General features: G+C 34.8%; 1 protein-coding gene across 11 annotated transcripts; it reads left to right on the top strand.

Annotated features, from left to right (window-relative positions):
* The first annotated feature begins 2,332 nt into the window (after window positions 1-2,332).
* On the top strand, window positions 2,333-21,264 carry unk (RING finger protein unk). 11 transcript variants are annotated; one of them, XM_031973734.2, is made up of 12 exons: window positions 2,336-3,993; window positions 4,316-4,525; window positions 8,104-8,526; window positions 8,625-8,848; window positions 9,152-9,294; window positions 9,366-9,536; window positions 9,625-9,817; window positions 9,907-10,181; window positions 10,264-10,473; window positions 10,565-10,720; window positions 10,867-11,028; window positions 11,420-21,264. In XM_031973734.2, the coding sequence occupies exons 1-12, from the start codon at window positions 3,935-3,937 to the stop codon at window positions 11,576-11,578; spliced, it is 2,385 nt and encodes a 794-aa protein (XP_031829594.1). In that variant the 5' UTR covers window positions 2,336-3,934; the 3' UTR covers window positions 11,579-21,264. The 11 variants fall into 11 exon arrangements, with proteins under 11 accessions (XP_031829602.1, XP_031829594.1, XP_031829596.1 ...); XM_031973736.2 differs by having other exon boundaries at window positions 9,167-9,294; window positions 9,366-9,539; XM_031973733.2 differs by having other exon boundaries at window positions 2,337-3,993; window positions 9,366-9,539.
* The last annotated feature ends 432 nt before the right edge of the window (window positions 21,265-21,696 follow it).

Below are 21,696 nucleotides of genomic sequence, written 5' to 3' on the forward strand. Positions count from 1 at the left end.
TTTTAATCAGTAGTGTACAACACAAAATGCAATGTTTCCCGCTGTATCGAAAACATTAGAATTTAAGATTACATGTATTACGGAAACGCAAATTCATACAAAATCATACAAAAAAAACGAAAATGTACGGTATTCTGAATCTTGAATGTATATTCATGGAAACATGTAGCAATGTGTGTGCGCACGATTGAAAAGTAGCACAATATAAAATGTTATTGATAACAGGCGCAGTATATCGCAAGAAATTGTTTATATGTCTGGATCGTAATGTTAACAAATTCTCTTGCTTCGATACAATCGAATGAAAAGAACATAGGATTTTAAAATAACGTAACTTTTCCGACTTTCAAATATATATATATATATATCTGAGGTACCGTTTGCGTTTAAGAAGTACATTTTACAAAATGCAATTCATAAGATACTTGAATAATACTTGCTGGCATCAGGTGGAGATATTTATAATAAATATTTGAATCTAGATGTCGTGAACTATATAGAAATCATTACTAAGAGTGATAACAATTATACAATTGCCGTTTTTGACCAGTCTTTGTTTGCCGTCAAACCGAACTAAATAGTAAATAGTTAAGATTCTAAGCGCTCCATTTCGAAGTGAAAGGCACATTTTGGAAATTGCCTCTGCATTTACTAATATAATGCACACAAGTCCATCCAGTGGGAAACATCCAATGAAGATGCTGTTATAGTTTTAACAACTATACAGATAATATTTGCATAATATCCATCCAGGAGTGCTCAATATTAATGCGAACCTAAGTGTGTCTGATGGCAAACAGAATAAAGCAATATATAAAAATAAGAAACCTATTTTAATGAAAGGACACATGGGTGTAATATTTCTTACGTTATACACTTCAAAATTAATTGAGTATCATAAGAAGAAGATTATTTGAAATTAATCATACACGATTCATGAGATCTTTTTTTCTACATTAAAAAAGTTGATAATTTGAAAACCCGAAAACTGCACTTATTAATTCTTTGAAACACGGCTTTAACGCTAGTTTGATTAGTAATCGTGGTCAAACTGTTCTATAAAATAAAACACGTTACCCGAATCTTTTAATAGTTACATAAATAAGAACTTGTATAAATTTTGAAAACTGCATGTTTCAAAGGATTAAGGACATACGTTCGGTGACGCAAACGATTTTAAAGCGAAGACGTTTAAAGTAGAACACCTCAAACATTATTACTTCGTATGGAACGAAACTGATACACAAGTGAAAAGAAATTAGTATGTATTGTAATAGAGATAAACAGTGTAGAAGAAAGTTAGTATCATGAGTGTAGCATTAATCAAACATAAGTACATACGTACAAACCAAATGTGTATTATTTTCATATAATGTAAAGGCATCATATTTTTATTAGTCCGACGAATGATTCGCATTTAGTTTATGTCTAGGTATGTTAGCGTACTACAAGACTTTCTTTAGCTGTTCCGTAGACAAGAAAATAATTGTACAAAGACAAATAAGTTACGAATGATGAACAGTGCACATTTACAATATTACTGAAACCAGCAACCAAAAGAAGATTTGAGGTCATTATTAGTTATAAATTTACATACAAATTTGAATTGCACGAAGGTATGTTGTAGATATAAATGTCTACTACTATTTACAGTCATTATACTACATCTACCTGACTGTAGATTTTACTTCAATCGCTGCTGATCCACTGTAAAACTTGTATAAATCTATGAATCGCCCGGTGGTATACTTGAATATGTAAAATATTAGTTACATAGCTTTACAATTTATTGCAAAATATTTCTTGCAACAATTCTTTTTCCTCCGTTAAGAATTATTTGTAGCAACATTGTAGGGTAGTGTTACAGATATGTCATTTTCCATTACATATTGTATGTAGCTTTTTTTTCTTAATATTATCATAATCCTTTAAGTTTTTGTATACATTAAACATAAGTGTGATGAAAAGAACGCCTATATTATCGCCTGAATCCTTTTTACTTATACAGAAATAGTCAAAACCAATAAGTAAACTAGAATAAGAAAGTGTTCAGCATTCTACTGCGGACTTGATACAATATCATTTTAAGTACACGAGTAGGAAAGGTATTTAAAATAGATAATTGCAAGAATAAACAATTATATAGCATATTAAATCTGTATTTATTTTTAATTTCGCGGTACAATAATTTCGTACTCTACAATCGAACGAATAAATATCTATGAAACGGTAGTTTTCATTATCATAATTACTGTACCTCATTAATTCCTAAAAAAAAAAAAAAAATTATGCAGCAAACTGTTTAGTGCCGTGGACAAAATTCGTCGAGCGTATTCATTTTGATTGGTCCCAGTTGAACGCTTTGATTCGCAATAAACTCGCAATTGCGCATGCTCTCGGATCTCGTATATTCAGAATACGATATTTCTCGTTTAAACTGAAAAACGTACATTTTACGGTGATGTTTTCGAACGTAATTAATTCTATTAATATTGTCGAAACATAAAATGAAATAACCTTCGTACGATGCTCGTGTAAAATCGATCGAGTATGTTTTTAATGATCGAGTACAGATTTTACTACGTTTCATTCGAACGAGAGGGGGCAAAGAAAGCGAATCGCTTGTGCGCGACAAGCCAGTGTTAAACGTTGCATATCGCGGATTACAAATCTCGAAACGTGGTCGGACAAATTTCGTCGAGGGAAAAACCAATGAAGCTGACCGTATTCGATACAGGTATCTACAGAAATGCGTATCGAAGTCACTGTGAAGGAGCGATAAGAGATGATTCATAAATGCAACGTCTGCGATAACGAAATTTCATTAGCCACGAGAAAAACGTGCTTGTCATACAGAAAATTCTGTTAAGAAAACTCGAGTTGTGAAACACGCAAGATCATTGGCCATGGAAGTGAAACAGTTGGAAGTAAGCATGGTGTGGAAGTGAAAGTGAGAGTGTGCCGAATCATATCGTTTTATTGAAACTGCGTAATCATCGATCCGAGTTTACGGCGAACGAAGCAGGACACCATTTCATTCCTAATACCGGTAGGAAGCTGTTGAAGATAGACGTTTCAAGCGATAGACCGATGGGTTTTGAATATTTTTAACAAATATAAACATTTCGTGTGCGATCACGGATGAGGTGCTCACAGAATTATGGGCAAAATGTAACGCAAGAAATAATTGACGAAACGTCGGAGAGCCTGTAATTGACAACCGAATGTTATTCGAGAGGAAACATGTTATTGAAAACAAAGTATACGCGTGACCGGTAACATTTATGGATAGAGTATATTGAAGGAAAGATCAAAGGTAGACCTGTCGAAGTTTTGCAAAAGGTTCGGTTACACGTTGCTGGACGAAACATCGGTGAGAACGTAGCATAGAATCGGAACTCGATTCAGGTCGAATGTGCAGAATCGATCGTTGCATTTTCGACGCTCGCTTCCCCTTTTCACCGTGTACGGAAGGGCAACGATAGCAGTGAACGTTTCACTGGCTGTACGAACGAGAAAGAACAAAATGTTACAATCGGCAAAGTGGACTAGTCGTTGATTTTTTCGCACGAGAACACCGGCTTTTGATAGGAGAGTGCGTGTTTACGTGCGAGCGAACCAAAACATCAATGACCTTGAAAGAGGAGCAGTCACGTGACCAGGAGGTAGCTCAAGGATTGGACAGTCGAGGCGCATATAATGTGTATTGCGCCGTGCGCGCCCTGCGTCCCGCATTCCGTGTCCGATAGATGGTAGAGAGGTTTGTCTAAGAGGGGAAAGGGGCGAAAGACAGACTACGCGACGGCAACGACGACGACGGCGACGACGAGGACGACGAGAAAGACGAGAAAGACGAGAAAGACGAGAGAGAGTGCCGTTCGCCCGTACGTCCGTGTGTGTGCGCGCGCGTTGATCGCTTGTGTGTTGTCCCAAGATGAAGTCCGACTCTAAACCTTTGTTGACAGCTCAGGCGGAAAAGGCGAATCATTACACGTAAGTAAGCGGCCGCCGGGCCGGTCGCGTGCTACGTGAAAAAAGTGAGAGAATAGGAAAAATTGGAGGCCAAAAAGTGCGTGATTCAAAGTGGAGTGCGAAAACGAAAAAAAAAAGTATACTTAATAATACGTACACGAGTATATGTATACGTAAATAAATATACCTATAAAAAAAAAGAGTAATAAATACGATAAAATAAAATAAAAGAAAGAGAAAGAACGGAAAAAGAGAGAGGGAGGGCCGCGAACAGCGCGGCATCAACGCGCGCGTCAAAAAAACGCCACGAAATAATGTGTAGCTCTGTGGATTCGCATTCCAGATACTTGAAGGAATTTCGCGTCGAACAATGTCCCCTCTTTATACAGCGCAAATGCACACAACACCGACCCTTCACGTGCTTCAACTGGCACTTTATGAACCAGCGGAGGCGCAGACCGGTGAGAAAGAGGGACCGCACCTTCAACTATAGCGCCGATAATTATTGCACCAAGTATGACGAGACTACCGGCATATGCCCAGATGGAGACGAGTGAGTATACATCTGTTTTAAACGTCGCGACCGATTTCTCTTTCCGACGGGTATCCTACCATCGACGGAGGAGTATCTCCTCGATACGCTATATACTTATCCTGTCAGATGCATTGATTTCTCGTGTCGCCAGTCGCCCATTACAATGTTAAGGTCTTCCTATTTTGTCGCGTCTGTTCCCCCCTAAACCTCGTTAGCCTCTTATTCGGAAGATTGCTCGGCCGATCTCCGCGCGTCCGTTTATTCAATGTTTCTCTCGCCTTCGACCACTGGCTGCGCGTACCCGTTGTTAATACGTGTACGCCCGGCCGTTTCCTATGCTCGTCGAGCGTGAACGCGTATTTTCGCGTGTACAAGAATCGCGCGTAAACGTGTCTCTCTCTCTTATCCGCGTTGAATGGAGCCGTCGCTTCTCGAATGGGTAATCGATGCCGCGTTCAGGGAAAAACAGCCGGTTCTCGATCCTGGTGAGTTTCTTTGTGTCGTTGACACGCGTATGCTGTAACATGTAATATGCATCTGCGTGGTAACGCGTAACGACGTAACGTCTCGACGAGAATAACCTATGTAACGAAGAGGAGGCCAATTTCGACGTAACTTTCGAGGACACGCGCGCGCACGCGTGCCTGTTTCTCTCTCTGCTCGGAACTGTGCGCGCGCGCATCCACACGTACATGACGTTCGCGCGCGCATCAACACGTTCACGACGTTCGCGCGCGCGCCAACGCACCACGGGTCTCTCTCTTTCTCTGTCTCTCTCCCTCTCTTTCTCTCTGTGTATGAGAGAACGTGTATGCCGAGAGGCCCGATCTCGTCGAAAAACATTGCCGCTGCTGCACTACCCGCATGTCGGTTTTGTATACGAGAAAGTAGAATGGCAGCAGTAGCGCCTACATATTTACGTGCATTTCATACGGGAACTTTCATAATCGTTATTTTATTCCCGAAGAACGCTTTGCCTGCTTCGTTGAGTAATCCATGGCGCACCGCGGAAACGATGGGAATTTAATATATTGTATCTATAGAGACGCAACATGTACGCACGTTAGACCCCGTGGCTAGTGAAACATGTACTTTACAAGTAGGCATGTGAGAATGCCCGTAAAAAGAAAATCGCGAAGATAATGAGACTTTTATTCTTGGAAATGTGTTACGGTCGAATTACGGGAGGTGTAAACGCACGAAACGTTTTCGTTTCGTATCATTAGAAAATTCCGATACAGGTTATTGCATAATTCCACGTAATCTCTCGGTTTGACCGTAGCCACGGTTCACGAATAAATCCAGCTGTAAGAGATGACTGACATCTACCTTTCGGTTCTTTCTTCCTCTTTTCGCCCTTGCGCACGAACTCGTTCTTTCTTTCGCTCGATTCATCAATTTTCTTTTCTCTCTCTTGATCTCTCTTTTCTTCTTTCTCCTCGCTCGATCTCGATCGATGCCTATCGATTAATTACGTGTTATGTTGTCTGAGTTGTTTCGGGAAATTCGATTTATTCGACGTAACCGAGGGTTTCGGGAGTTATATATAGATTTTTAGGATTTGACCGCTTAGAACGCGCGAATAAATTTGACCTAAATTCTGTGCATCCGACGTGCGAAAAATGAAGATGGGTAAAATTTTGAAAAAAAAAAAACAGGGAGGGAGTCACGGAAAGACGATCTTAAGTAATGTTCGCGTTGTTGCGAGAACGTATGCTTACATATCCACACAACCGCCATTGCTTGCGATAGAATATAGCTACCGTCGCTTGCCAACCTGTTGTCATTCGTTGTAGATAAATCCCTACGGGTAGCCATAGACAGAAATTTCTGTATGCACTTTAACGGTATTTTAATTTCCTCTCGCTGCCATGTTTTCTACTTGGACGTTCTTTAGATGTCACGGTGTATGTTATTTTACTTCATTTATCGCAAGGTGTCCTCTATCTGTGTAGCGAGTGCAATCATGGTTATTGACACTGATTTATTTAATTACAGATATCTACACAGGTTACGATACAGAATTTAGGTCACCTTTTTCGTTTATCTAATTACTAATTAATCGAGCGATTAATCTATAGTCGAATAGTAATAACAAATCGATGATACCGAAACAGTGGCGTGCATGTACGATCCCTTCTATAAATTATACACTGTTTTTATTGGAATCTGAATCGAGGGTAGCTCCCGTAACTGCATAGATATACATTGTATCTAGCACGAACCGAAAATAGAGAGAACGAGACGAGAGTCGCGAAAAGGACTCTGATAAAATAGATAAAAGATTAGCTCGTGAGCGACCGGTTCAATTATTAAAAAATGGAATGTCGAATAACCGCGTCAATTTCTTTGTTTGGTCATTAGAAAAAAAATAAGAAACACGAGAACTTAACCGAATGCAGCTAATTTATTCCCGAAACTTACAATGTAACGTTAACTGCATCCGCAGTAGCTTGCTGTCGCTGTAATTTCGCCGACTAACCCGATGAATATTTATAAATCATTTCTATGTTTAACTTCGCGCGATATCTCTTTACGGAGATTAGATGAATGAATAAATTTCTTGCCATGACTTATTATCGTACACGAATGTTTTTTTGCGGTAACAGCTACTTGAGACGAAATATGGTAGGCGCCCGAGTAAAATGCGTCCTTTGAATAGAGATGAAGAAGAAATGGAAGTCTAAGAATAGGTATCACAAAAAATACAAGCGGCTTCTGTTTATTCAAGATCGAACGTCATTATCTCCAACGTTTGGTGAAAGTTTACGTTTCATTTTTCACTTTACGATAGATACCGATTGACGACTACTCTCCGTTATTGAACGTAATTTAGAGCTATCGAAGCGTTGTTTGCACTTCAATTCGAGAACTAAGGATAGTAAGTGTAATCTTACTAGCGATAATTGATGCTTCGGACTCTAATTAAACTCCACTTATAATTGTAATCGGTAGTTAGATTGTACATTGCGGAATGGAATTTCTAAAAATCAAGTTTTACCGGATGGTCGTCAATTCTAAATGTTCATTTTATTCTGAATCATTTGTCACTTTCTCGGTTGTTCCGATTTCACGTGAGAGTAGAAAATATTAAAACGTCGAGTAAATAGTATTTACGACGTGTTACGTCTAATGTATCGATGAAAATATTCCGGTTAGTTTTCCCTCCAAAATATCTAGGGTCTCGTGTTCCCAAACAAAGAAGCTTACCGGTATTGATTTTCTCTTACGTGATATAATGGCAACAAAGAATTACATGCGATGCTCTTGTTGTTACATCCTAAGGAAACATCGTAATTTTTGTGGTGTATTTACCGTGCAAAAGTAAAATTAATGATGCAAGGTTATATTTCTATCTTGCTAGAAAGATCTCAAACTTTCATCAATGATCATATTCTTAAATCATTATGACATGTATTTTGATAAGTCAATGATTATTTTCTTTATATCATAATATTGTTATGTCTTTCTGAATTGAGTTGCATCGTGTACTTTACTTACATTGCATTTGTATTAAATTGTGAATGTGATTCCAATTCATAATTGTATAAATAATACACTTCAAATGATTAACGCAACATATCTTTTACTAACAGGTGTCCATTTCTTCACCGCACTGCTGGAGACACAGAAAGACGTTACCATCTTCGTTATTACAAGACTTGCATGTGTGTCCATGATACGGATACACGTGGATTCTGTGTCAAGAATGGACCTCATTGTGCCTTTGCACATGGCAATCATGATCTTCGTCCACCTGTTTATGACATCAAAGAAATACAAGCGCTGGAAAATCCTGATTCAGATCCTAATTCATCGTCAAACGGACCAAACATACTTGACAAGGAAAGAAATTTAATGAACGAAGACCCAAAGTGGCAAGATACAAATTATGTACTCAGTAATTATAAGACAGAGCCTTGCAAACGTCCTCCAAGACTATGCCGTCAGGGTTATGCTTGTCCACAATATCACAATAGTAAGGATAAAAGACGTAGTCCACGTAAATATAAATATCGGTAAGTAATTTCAAATCCATTGACGAATCTATTACAGAGTGATGTGAGTAAGTTTTTATAATTTTTCGTCAACTGACCATTTCTTATTTCTTTGTCAGATCAACACCATGTCCTAATGTAAAGCATGGAGAAGAATGGGGTGAACCGGGTAATTGCGAACAGGGAGATGCTTGCACATATTGTCATACGCGTACAGAGCAGCAGTTTCATCCTGAAATTTACAAATCAACAAAATGCAATGATGTGCAGCAGGCCGGTTACTGTCCACGCGGAGTCTTCTGTGCATTTGCACATGTCGACCGTGAGTGTACCCTCATAAATCGTACGTAAAACACTTATTATTACCTTAGTAAGTTCAGAAGTTCTTTTCACATTTCTTTTCGCTTTGGCCGCGCATTACTTAATCGCTTGATAAGCAATCTAAAGCAGCAACGTATCTTATGATTTACTAACTTATATAAGCGGGCTTCTGTTGCTTTCACATGAAAAAGCATTTTGGCGTTTAGTTGTCTTTGCGGATTGTATCTAATAGACGTAGGCATTTTGTACACGATAAACTTAGTATTCAAAATTGCTTCTCAAAATTGATATATTGGGACGTTGGTATGGTGTGCTGATGGAGCAGTGTTGCCAACAGAAGAAATGAGCCTGGCGAGGGACATGGCGGTACCTATAGATTGTGGCACCAATCTGGCAGATATTCTCAGTAATGCGCTTCCACCTGACAAGCGCAGTCATGAAAAAGATAAACCGCTTAGCGATAGCAGTGTAAGTTTGCAAACTGTGTATTATATAGGGAAAATTTCTTGTTTCGACGCTATCGAAAATTTCAATTATAGAATGGAAGCGGCGAAGTATCAGAGTCAGCAAGTACCAGTAGCATTGGTAGCAACAGTTCACACAGTAAAGCTCCTGGTGCTCAACTTCATAATTCTAATTCAAATACCGCTGTAAATACTTCCACTCAACAGAAGTTAAGCATATTGTACAATCCTAGTTCTCTTCTCCAGGTTGTAAGTTTTACTTTCTCTATGCAGTAAAGTTGTTATCGCAAATGATTAGAAATAATTTAATAGCGAGTTTAAAAATGTTAAACAGGGTGAAATTCGAAAGCAAATGGTTGCTATAGATAGTGATCCTTTATTAACAAAAGCTGAGAAGGCTCAACAAAAACAAAGTTTATACATAGCATATAGTTTGAATGGAACTTTGGGCAGTCATTCGTTAGCAACTACCGTCTCACCACTTTCAAGTTCATTTTATCCAAATGATACCGTTGAGTCTGTAGTAGGTAAGTTAATTTCTACTATGAAAGGTCGGTTAGGTTCTTCTTTCTACTTTCACCTGGGTAATTATTATTCATTTTTATTGCATTTTCAGGAAATGCATTAGAGGAGTTGCATTTAGATGATCCTTTAAATTTAGTTGAAACAATTCATAGGGATACTAATTCACCAATTAGCAATTCAATATCGGCAGGCCTAGCAAGTTCTGGATTATTGGGAAGCTCAGCTCCGGTTAACATCCCTGAACGGATGGCTGAACGTTCGGTTCTTACCAATTTTTCACCCTCTACGTCCAGTCCACTTCAGCAGCTTCATTCAGCAAGTTTTCTTACTGGATCCAGATTTTCTCATCAAGATTCTATGGAGTCGGTAAGTTAAAGCTTTTTCAAGTTCAAATTATCACCAAAGATTGTTCCAGTATTATTTATTTTATTTTTTTTAATGATTTCAGACAATGCCATTTATGAATCAAGTATCAGATCCATTTAGCAATCATATCTCACAACTTAGCAGTTCAGCATCTAAACTTAGTGGATTCAATAGTAGCTTATTTGATTTTACGAATCAAGGAATGTCTCCATCTCGTACACAACCTCTCCCAGCATCTCCGTTGGTCAATGCATTTTCCATCAGTCCTAGTAATACAGGATCTTTGTCCGAGGTTAGACGTTTCCCCAATTTTTAAATCGAACATCATTATCGAATTATTAATTCGTAAAAGAGCCGATTCATGGTTAAATGATTTTTCGTAGGTACAGAGGCTTAGAGAAGAATTAACATCAAGTCGCGCTCAATTAGCAACATGGGAAGAACGAATTAATCAAGCTAGAGCAGCTTGTGCGGCATGGCAATTAGAAACCGAAGAAGCTGCGAGTAGAGCAAGAATCGCTGAACAGCAAAGAGATGAAGTAAGTGTTTCTATTATTGTACACTTATATGCGGATGAATTACCAACAACAATCACATATTATATTTTTTTTCTTACGTTATCACTTAATCGTTATTCCGTTGTGAATTGTATTCGGTAAACATTAAATATATAAACTATTAACAGGCCTTATTGAAAGTAAAAGCTTTGACGGCCGAAAACGAAGCGTCCAGCGGTGGCCCTTACCTTCATACGCTAAGAAGAACAAGTGAACTCAGATCGTTATCGATAGCTGCGTTAAAATCAATTCAGTCGCAGCTTCGCTCGGATCTTGAAGAAGTAGAAAAGGTAAAACAAAGTTGTCATGCCGGTTTAAACAGCTGGTATATGAAGCGATTCTCAAATAATTATTAATTTATCGAAAAGGATGCGAAAAAATTCATTTTTACTACTAATACTAATACTACTACTACTACTACTGCTACTACTGCTACTACTGTTACTACTACTGTTACTACTACTCCTACTCCTACTCCTACTATTACCTATCTACTGCTACTTATACTACTATTACCACTGCTACTACTATTATTATTACTACTACCTCATCTTTATCATACTATTCTCTTTACATATGAAAACGTTTCAAATTATTTATCAAACGTGTTTAATAGTATAGTTAATGTTTATGATTAGATTAATGGGAACAGTATAGGTAGCTGAGTCGTTGCCGTTACAGGTGCTGTACAGAGAAACGGCAACAAAGTGCATGGTTTGTGAGGAACAAAATCGCACTGTTACCCTCTCACCCTGTAACCACTACGTGGTCTGCTCGACGTGCGCTCCAAATCAACGAGAGTGCCCGTACTGCCAGACTCCGGTTGTCTCCACGAGTTAGGTCTGAATACTTTGTTAGAACTTCCCGTTGTTACAATTACCGCAGTTTTTCAGTAACAAGGACAAATACTATCTCAGAACTCTAATGTGAGAGGAACGTTAGAAAACTTCATATGAAACCAGTACTTTGAACATGACGATGGTATATAAAAGAATTTCAAGAAATTTTACTGCGGAACACGTAAGATCACAATAGAGGAGCTGAAACAAATTACAGCAATATTATAATTTGACTATCGCCAAAGTTAATACGGATGTGATAAGACTTCGTGTACGTAGTCTCTATTTGTCATATTTCTTGTGTCAACAGTTATTATCTGTTATATAGCTTGTCTATAAAGGTTCTGATGTCGCATCCTCTATATTAAGAACACATATTATTCATCTTGGAATGGAAAACATCTTTATTTAATGTATAATTCAAAGTACATTTATTAGCCAGGGTGCTAGCTGAAATAGTTAGCATTTATAAACCGGTATGTGTATCGGTTACATAACACATCAGGTAAAAAGAAATAATATAATCAGAATGATGATGACGATGATGATGATGATGATGATGATGATGATGATGATGATGATTATGGTGATTATGATGATGATGATGATGATGATGATGATGATGATGATGATTATAATGATGATGATGATGATGATGATGATGATGATGATGATGATGATGATGATGATGATGATGATAATGATGATTATGATGATGATGATGATGATGATGATGATGATGATGGACAAAGATTTGGGACCTCTAAAGTATATATTTGTTTAATGAAAATTGTAATATCATAATTAAACGCAACAAAAATAATACTGTCCCTCACGTAATGTTTATGGGATAATTTTCCTCGATTGCTGCTGAGCTGTTAAACGTATGTCACGTGAAATGATATTTCTATTGTATTTAAAACTATATTTAAATAGGATCTTTCAATTGACCCGTACTGATGGTAATGACGCAAACAAGTATTAACAAATTTTTATATTTTTCGTTGAGAAGGTAGTATTGATGATATCTCTTAATATAAGAATATATGATTTCTAGGTTTTTATATAAAATAATAAAATTGCTCATCTTTATAAAGAGAAATAAATTGGAACTCATAAAAGTGTCTGAAAAAAACAATACATTTAACAAATGTCGTTGTTGCGAAGAGAAGACGATACACGTGTTGTTTCGAGCTTCTGGCGTTCTTATCATTTTCTATAACTTTTTCTTAAACACGATACGCGCATACGTAAACTCACACACATACACACATATACGTATTAATACACCCACATTTTTTTTTTTCACTTTTTATAATTCCTATAAAATATACTTAAATTATAATTCACAAAAAATTTTTTATACTTTGGATACATCGAACGATATGATATAGTAGTTAACAAATTTTTATATAAATAGGATTTCCTTTCTCTTCGTAGTTGGTAACATCTTGAGTATAATATGTAGTCTACTATACATTCATGCTTTTTCTGTGTATTTGTGGTACACAGTTACTTTTTAAATGTTTAAGTATGCTTAATATATACAATTGCATTGCATATACTTACTGTGGAAATTGAAATATTAAATTAAGTAGTGTGTGATAGTAATGAAAGAATGTTATCTACGACGAGAATACATTTACTAAACTAAACTAAACTCAACTCAATGTTTGTGTTGTAAGTTTTTACATTTTAGATATAAGAATAATTATGAATATTTAGGATTTTTCAATTTAATCAAAAGAATGATGATGTAACTCATATTTATAATACCAGCAATATTATATATATATACACACGCACACACATACACACGTCACACACCACACTCAACATACATACACACATTTATATATATATGTGTATATATATATAATGTGTGACATACGTGTTACAGCTCGATAAGACATGCAATTAATTACGCATGCCAATTAGCTTTTTCAATAAAACGCATGAAAAGCGTTTGCATACCGGCTCTATGAATATTTTTATTTTAAATATGTAGCTGGTAATCGCTATTATTAAAAAAAAAAACAAAAGGACTATACATTCACGATAAAGAAGGTAAATCATTGCCTAAAAAAGTATGAATGATTAGAATAGATAGGACAACATTATCAAATTTTTTCCTCATAGACATACAATGTTACAATAACCAATTTTAAAGACTATTATTTAATATTTACGATATAATTAAAATTATTTTAAATGTATAATACCCTGCACAAATTACACGTCAAAGAACAAGTATATAAATATATATATATGTGTATATATATATATATATTTTTTAATGACTAGCTCTAATTCTTTTCATACAAATGATAAAAATCTTGTCGACGAGAACATTATTCCAAATAGATACAAAATGAAAGAGAAGAAAAGATCACATTACGCAAATTTAAGTAGAACGACAGAAAAGAAAGGGTATTATAGCAAACTTTACTTAATTATTTAATTATTTAACACTCAACAAATGAAACCGATAGTTGTTTCTTTCTTTTTTTTTTTTCAATTACCATTATAGTTTAGTATCAAAAGTGAGGCCAAAAAAGAAATAAATGTTTTTATTAGGTCCGTTTTTATTACAGATTATTAATATTAAAATATAATAGATGTTACTAAAAAAAAATAAATAAATACAATTTGTGCATCATGGTATAAACGACCTGCTAGGGACATATAAAGATTAGATTGAGATGGAACAGCTGAAGTGGAATGAAGGCTGATTTTCTCTGAACGATGATAACAAATGAACAAAAAATTAACGTGAAGGAGATGTTGTTACAAATGCAAATTATATTATATTCCATCTCGCGTATAATGAATAAATAAACGAATATTTTAGTTTTTACCCAAGTTCGTGTATACCATGATACAATTTTCAAAGTACTATTTAGAATTTAATCAATTTAGCGCTATATTAATGCATTTTTCAATTGTGTTTTTAAATGCATTCTTTATAAGTACAATAACACAACGGATTGAAAACATAAAGTGTATGTATTTATCGTCGCATTCTTCGAATATATTTTATATTAAATACTATTCTTATATCCTGATTCCTTTTACATCGTGTCGATGATATAGACATGTTGTATTGTTATTCTTACAATACGAAACAAAAATCTTGAGAATTTTCATAATCTTCTAATAGAGGAAAATAGTAGACGATTGAACAATTAAGACATTAGAACAGTAACAAAGTACTTGTAAAGAATGCTGGTTTCACGGACTCTTCGTAATCACATTGTTGCCTTTATATCAATTATAATATATTTTGTAACGACGGTAATACGAAAAACAAATGGTGGTTCGGTTCGTTTTTTAAATTGAAAATGAGAGAATACACGCTTTTACGACAGAGAATGGCGATGGTTAATGCGTTTGATCAAGACCTAGAAAAGTATTTCATTTTTATTCCACAACAACCGAAGGCACACTACGATTACGACGAGCCTTGTGAAAATCTAGGAAAAATATTCCTGAACGATATAATATTGAATATTATAAACAATTACAATATATATATAAATATATATATATATATACTATTTTACTTGTAACAATAACACGATTAAAATATTAATAATTAAGGACATAAATTATTGTGAAAGCAACAAATTTAGCTACAAAATAGGGTAATAGGAGAGTAACAAAATAAATTAATTAGCTAATATTGTGTACTAAAGAAAACACATACAGTTGAATATTTATATAATACTGCTCCAGTTGTTGGTTTCAGTGATCGTTTTTCTTCCAACACATTTACATCTTTTGCACACGGAAAGACATTAATTTTCGAACGATTAGACATTGAACAAATTTATATAAATCAGAGAATTATAAACAAATTCTTTTTTCTTTTATCTTTTGCTCTAGCTTAACATTTATATGATAAACGATTATAAGTATTTTATACATCCGACTTCTTTTTACTTTTATTACTACTACTTCTACTACTACTACTACTATTATTATTATTACTATTATTATTATTATTATTATTATTATTACCATTAAATATTATTACCACTATTATTATTATTCTTAATGCGAAAAGGAAACGTATCGTATCGCTTGTTTGGATCTGTGCACAAATAAACCAACAATAGGGCAAATCAAATTGAACAATATATTTTTGACAAGTTACAATAATACAGATGCAAAACATTAAATGCTCTGTTTTGTGCGAATGATTCTTCTCCTGTGTTGATCATTATTAGAGCCAGAAGAACCATGTTACGAACAATTGTTTATACACTAGTTGAACGTTACAGAGATTGCCTGTTGCTTCGTTTTCTTTTGTGAGTATTCGTGTTCAAAGAGAGAAAGAAAGAACGAACAAACGAAAGAAAGAAAGAAAGAAAGAAAGACAGATAGACAGACAGATAGAGAAAGGAAGGGAAGGAGATAAGAAAAAAGAATGAAGACGAAGGGTTTCCTAACGTCAAGGAAGAATTATCTGCACACTCCAGATGGCAAAATACCCATACACATAATCATTAGATTACTGTACAATAAATAAATTACGTAAAATAGTAATATGTAATATCTAAAAACAAATTTGCTGAACATTTATATTACAATTTATAACTAAAGATACTTGCTATAAAACCACGTATCACCTTTAATCACTTGTAGTTTTGATATAATGACTAAATGCATTTGTTATTTAGATAGTTAGTAGCAGTGCGAATTCCGACGACAAGAGCACTCTGTCTATACAAAAGAGAACTTCGTTTTATTCAACCTAGAATGTGTTCTTGTTTGCAACAATGACTACTGTTCGTTCCGAGATATGGTAAATTCGAGGTCACTCCGCCTGTTACTTTCCTTCGATTATTAACTATTAACTATTACACCGTATTACTTGTTCATCGTCTTGTAAAACACTTACTTTCGATACTTCTTCTTCACTCGCATCGTTTCTTTTATTCTGCAAACGTGGACACATTGCTGACAATGATCCGATTTCTTTTATGTGTCTCGTCTTACTGCGATTATTATGTAAACGTACGCTCTTTGAAATATTCGTATTATTGTCCATTATAGTATCGCAAAACTGCTTAGATCGTAGACTTGTGTGTATTTTTATTATACGAGCTTTTATTGGCGATTCCCTTCGATTGTCATAGTCGGATCTCTCTCTGTTTTCGCTTTCGCGACGATACGCATTCTTGATCAGACTGAAACAAATGCGAACATTTACATAAATATGGGTGAATGAAAAATATAATAACACTAACACATTAGAAAAAGCAGCAACAAAAACAACAGCAAACAAACAAAAAATAGTAAAAAGAAAGATCGAGTTCTACAGTACTGATATCTAAGCATTTTTGTATTAAATACGAGGTAGCAAATGGCTGTACAACTGTGATTATGTAATAACAATTTCTCTACTTAGATCTTATCATTCGGTATGTCAGTATCTACGAAGATATTCAACTATTTTACATACGAGAACGAACAAGGCTGTAAACTTTCAATTGTGAGATCACACGTTGAAGAATATTTGATACTCATCCCGAATGGTTGAATTATAGCGGTATTAACAAATAAACTAAGGAAGGGGAACACTTCTTTCCACATGTTTCAGTAGAAATTATAGCAAGCCCATACAACTTTTGTATGAAAGTCGTCGTGAAGATACTCGAGCCCGAGACCGATCACACTTTAATCGCAGTGTCACATTGTCTTGGCATGTTAATTACAACCCTGCGTTCTACATTTTAATCGGCGGTCGATCATCCGTGAAATAATATGTGCCGCGGAAACGATGAAATTATCGTTGTCGTTGTGAACATTCTCTTGAAGAACGTAACAGTCATTTGCATCCTCCTATTTTAACATTAATGCCTCGTGTGTCAAAATAATGTTTCCATTTGAAACGGTTTGAGCGGTTCCATACGAAACAAAAGGACACCGATGGCGGTTCGTCGTTTCTCATTCAACGTTGATCGGATACGAGAACATCAAGGTAAAAGAGATGTGTGCAAAAGTAAGAGAAAGGAAAAGCAATAGTTACGTGCACAAAATATGATCTGTAAACAGTGCCATTCGCAACAAATTTATGAAAGTAATAAAGTTACGTTCTGCGAGAAGAGAATGTGATCTGTTAATGTTTCTGAATAATTCTGCATCACTGATGAGACGGAGATTGAAATCATTTCAGATTACCTTTTCATTCTTTTCCATTTTCTCTGTTTTTGTTTTTCTATTAATATTATTATCGTATCTTGTTTTCTCTTTCCTTCTATCGATTGATCTCTCGAAGGTAATCTGAACGCGCGAAGCTCATCGTACCGTCGAAGAGAAAAGTAATATTCGTAGAAAATTACGAACGTGCGCAGTCGTAAAACAATGTTGATTTAACGCTCTGAATGTGTAATTGGTATTGAATGTTGAGAGCAAATTCCGAATTCGCAGCTTCATTAACGTTTTAATGTTGCAACGATGAAAAAAAAAGAAAAAAAGAATAAATTTTCATGTTTATACGGAGATTCGACGAAGCTGTCTTCTCAATTTGCACTCAACCGATCGAATGTATCTTGTAGCGTGTTGAATTGAAATTATTGTAGCGATGAAAATTTGATGTAATCCTGTAATACTTAATTAAAGCAACTGTTGGTACCGATTCGATTTCCGCCATTCTAGGTATGCAGGATTATGTGGAGATACGTGCCCGTTAAAGTATTTTAATATTTTTGCAATATTACAACACCGTCTTCCGGTAAAATAATATTTGCATAGCCTAAAATGCAGTAGTAAACAATTTTGAAATATTGCGAAAGGGGAAGAATATTTGTAAATTCTACGATTAAGAAGCTTTGTCACGTAGAGACGTCGTTCTTCTTGCAGCGCAAAGAAATCTAGGAAACATTTGACACAGAGAAAGCAAAGGTATATTCGCATTATGTGAAGCATGTATATTGTGATAATAAATATTTTCCTTAAATTAAACTGTTGTACGACCGAGAAAATATTTTCGGAGAATAAAATTGAAATAGTCCGTTCTCTTAAAGTGCTGATTGAAAATGCGAAGAACGTCGATCGTACAACAATTTTGCCGGGTGATCCTCATCGCTGCAACGTTCTGAAATGAAACTGCAAACGAACGCTTGCGAGCAGCAGTTTGTGAATGACAAAGAATATTGTATTTCGTCGATCATGCCTTCAGGTATATATGACATGCCTAGAATTGACTGTACAACATATTTTCAATGTATCATTTATTCGCGTGTACAGAGGACCGATCTAAACGAAGCGAATCAAAAAATCGAAGGACGAACATCAGAAATGTTTCGTGGAAGCAAGCGTTTGTGGCCACCCTGACAAAAACAAACAGTAGCAAATAATTGAAACGATATTTGCAAGATAATAATGAGATAGACTATAAATGATAAAACAAAGTTTTATGAATATCTAAGATTGTTCTGGTTGTGGTTACTTCTGTATATGCATTTTATACGATTATTGTGATTCTATGTATTCTGAACTCGTATATCATTACTAATTTTCTATGGATTTGAATTTTATACGTACCTAGAAATTGTTCTTAATCGAGTTGCACCAGAGTTTACCAGAGACGGGAAAATTTTTATAACGAGATAAGAATCGACGATGCAATTCATATCTTGCATCGATATAATTTCCATACGATAATTGACGCGTTCGAAGAATAACCGTCTCTGCAACGTGGCGAAAAAGGAAATTCCAATATCTCGAGTATATTGAATTTATTGAAATTAAAGGTGCTGCCAGTTAAAAAGAATTTATCAATGGAAGTATGAAAACAACCAGCAACATAATTTTAATATGATGACTGTGTAGTATTATCGTATACCAAGCAATTTGTACAACATAGAATTTTAATATAGCGTTTCGTGTTGTAAATCAATTTTTATAAAGTCAAATGGATTTCCTGTTCGACTTGAAGAAGGAAATGTTGATGTTTTAAATTGTCCTACCGTTCGTTTCCGTGTTCCCCCGATCTGTGAATGGAAACCATCCAATCTTTTCTCCAAACGATCATCGATAACTAACAAATTATGAGTGTGATATAGAATAATTACGGGTTAAACATACGTATAATCGTTCAAAATAATATTAGAGATACTTTTCACACTTGTAATTTGTAACTGTACTCAAAGTACAGAATAATCAAGGATACATTCAGTCATTAATGTTCGTTTATAAATTGAGCAAATAATAACGGATCGTTTCACGCGATCAGGTCGAACGGCAAATCTTCTATTGTATAGTTAACAATGTTTGGTATTCAATTAAAAAAGAAAAAAAAAGAAATGTTTAGTGTTACATACCATGTACGCCATTTAGGATATCGGGCAGTACCTTACAGACGCCAAGAAACGAAAATCTTTTGTAAACAAGGCTAATTACTTTATTATACATTTGAAATTGCGTTTGTTTTTAGCAGTTAATATATAATATGCAAAATTGCCGAATCGGATGTTCGTTTCCTCTTCTTTCTTTCTGTATACAAGAAGACTAATACGGATAAACACCTGTGTATATACATTTTCTTTTTATACATAATACTGGTACGTTCGAATTATGATATTATTTTATAAAATTTTATATGTACAATAGCTAGACGCAATCCTCTTATAATTTATTTCCTTTATCATCAAAGCTAGTAAATTCTTAACTGATTCTGTTTCTCTTTTCTTGTATTATAAAATCAATTTTATGTTTCTAGTTGTCGAAGTTGTAACAAGGAATGCGCATATCGTTTCCGTTTATTTCGAAAGTAACGCTTTAATGTGGAATGGAAGCTTCTAATCAAACGAGATTTCTCTTTGTAAAGATAACGGTTCTTTTATTTGTAACGCTTTAGTTTTACACATTGTCGCGCAACGCAACGTTGACATTCCAAACGAGGATCTTTCACAGAGTACAAAAGTAATATGGGCTTGCATTTTAATCTTCATGTCCTGCCAAAAACGACATAATTACACATTCGCAAATCAATATTAGTGTTTTCATAATGTTCAAACGAGTTTTCATATCTGATCGCATACTAAAAAGAAAAATTATAACGAAACGTAAATTGAAAAAGAAAAAAAATGAATGAAGTAAGATCTTTTCGTTGTCACGAATAATTGTAGCAAATTCTAATAAATGTCAGTACAAATTGAATACTTAAAAAAAAGAAAAAGAAAAGGCATCGTTTGTGTGCAACCGAAAAAAAGGAAATATTAACGACTCGTATTTTTGGCAATACAGTTTTAAATAACAATTAAATTAGCGTAGCAGTAGCGAGAATGTTAGTAAAATAAATTTTGTTCTGATATTTTCTTGACGACTGAAAGTTTATACATATACGTATATAAATATATGTGTATGAATAATGACGATGACGACGACAATGATAATGATAATGACGTCATGACGATGACGACGTGACGACGATGATTATGATAGTGGTGGTGACGGTGGTGACGGTGGTGGTGATGGTGGTGATGGTGGTGGTGGTGGTGGTGGTGTGGTGATGATGATGATGATGATAATGATACGAGGATAATAATTGTCTCATGGCGTAATTTGTAGAACGAATGTTCATTATTGCTTCTTATGCTATTACTAGGTAGTGGATTATAAAGATGAATATTGTAAATTAATAAAATTGATCATTTGAAAAATAAACTATATTAATAACTTGTGCATCATCATGTTAACAAACTAATTCTTCATTTAGTTTTATCGCATTTATTAACATTATTTTTAAATTATTTAACCGATGTATTATATTCTTTGTTATAATTTACAATTTTTCTTGTCATTCATTGATTCCAAAAGACTGTAGATATTTGTGTCTGTTTTAACTTAATGGTCATCATTATAGATGTCATTTTCTACCGAGAAATATCTATGAATTATCCATGTGTAAAATGTAAATGTTCTTTTCATATTAGACTTTATTGTTGCATTATTATTATGTAGTTTTAGTTATTTTCAATAAAGTATACACTACTATATTCAGATATGTGCATGTGTATACACACGCGCGTGACACACATAATATACACACATTCATATATACATATAATATATACAAACATATAAATAAAAATATACATATGTATGTGC

This window comes from Nomia melanderi, chromosome 14 (assembly GCF_051020985.1).
Source record: "Nomia melanderi isolate GNS246 chromosome 14, iyNomMela1, whole genome shotgun sequence".
Taxonomy (NCBI): Eukaryota; Metazoa; Arthropoda; class Insecta; order Hymenoptera; family Halictidae; genus Nomia; species Nomia melanderi.

Excerpts from the sequence above, each read along its gene's own strand:
- unk (XM_031973733.2), top strand. The coding sequence starts at position 3,935 with ATGAAGTCCGACTCTAAACCTTTGTTGACAGCTCAGGCGGAAAAGGCG. Across the intron at positions 3,994-4,315 it reads GAAAAGGCGAATCATTACAC|ATACTTGAAGGAATTTCGCG; the intron begins GTAAGTAAGCGG and ends TTCGCATTCCAG. Across the intron at positions 11,029-11,419 it reads ATCTTGAAGAAGTAGAAAAG|GTGCTGTACAGAGAAACGGC; the intron begins GTAAAACAAAGT and ends TTGCCGTTACAG.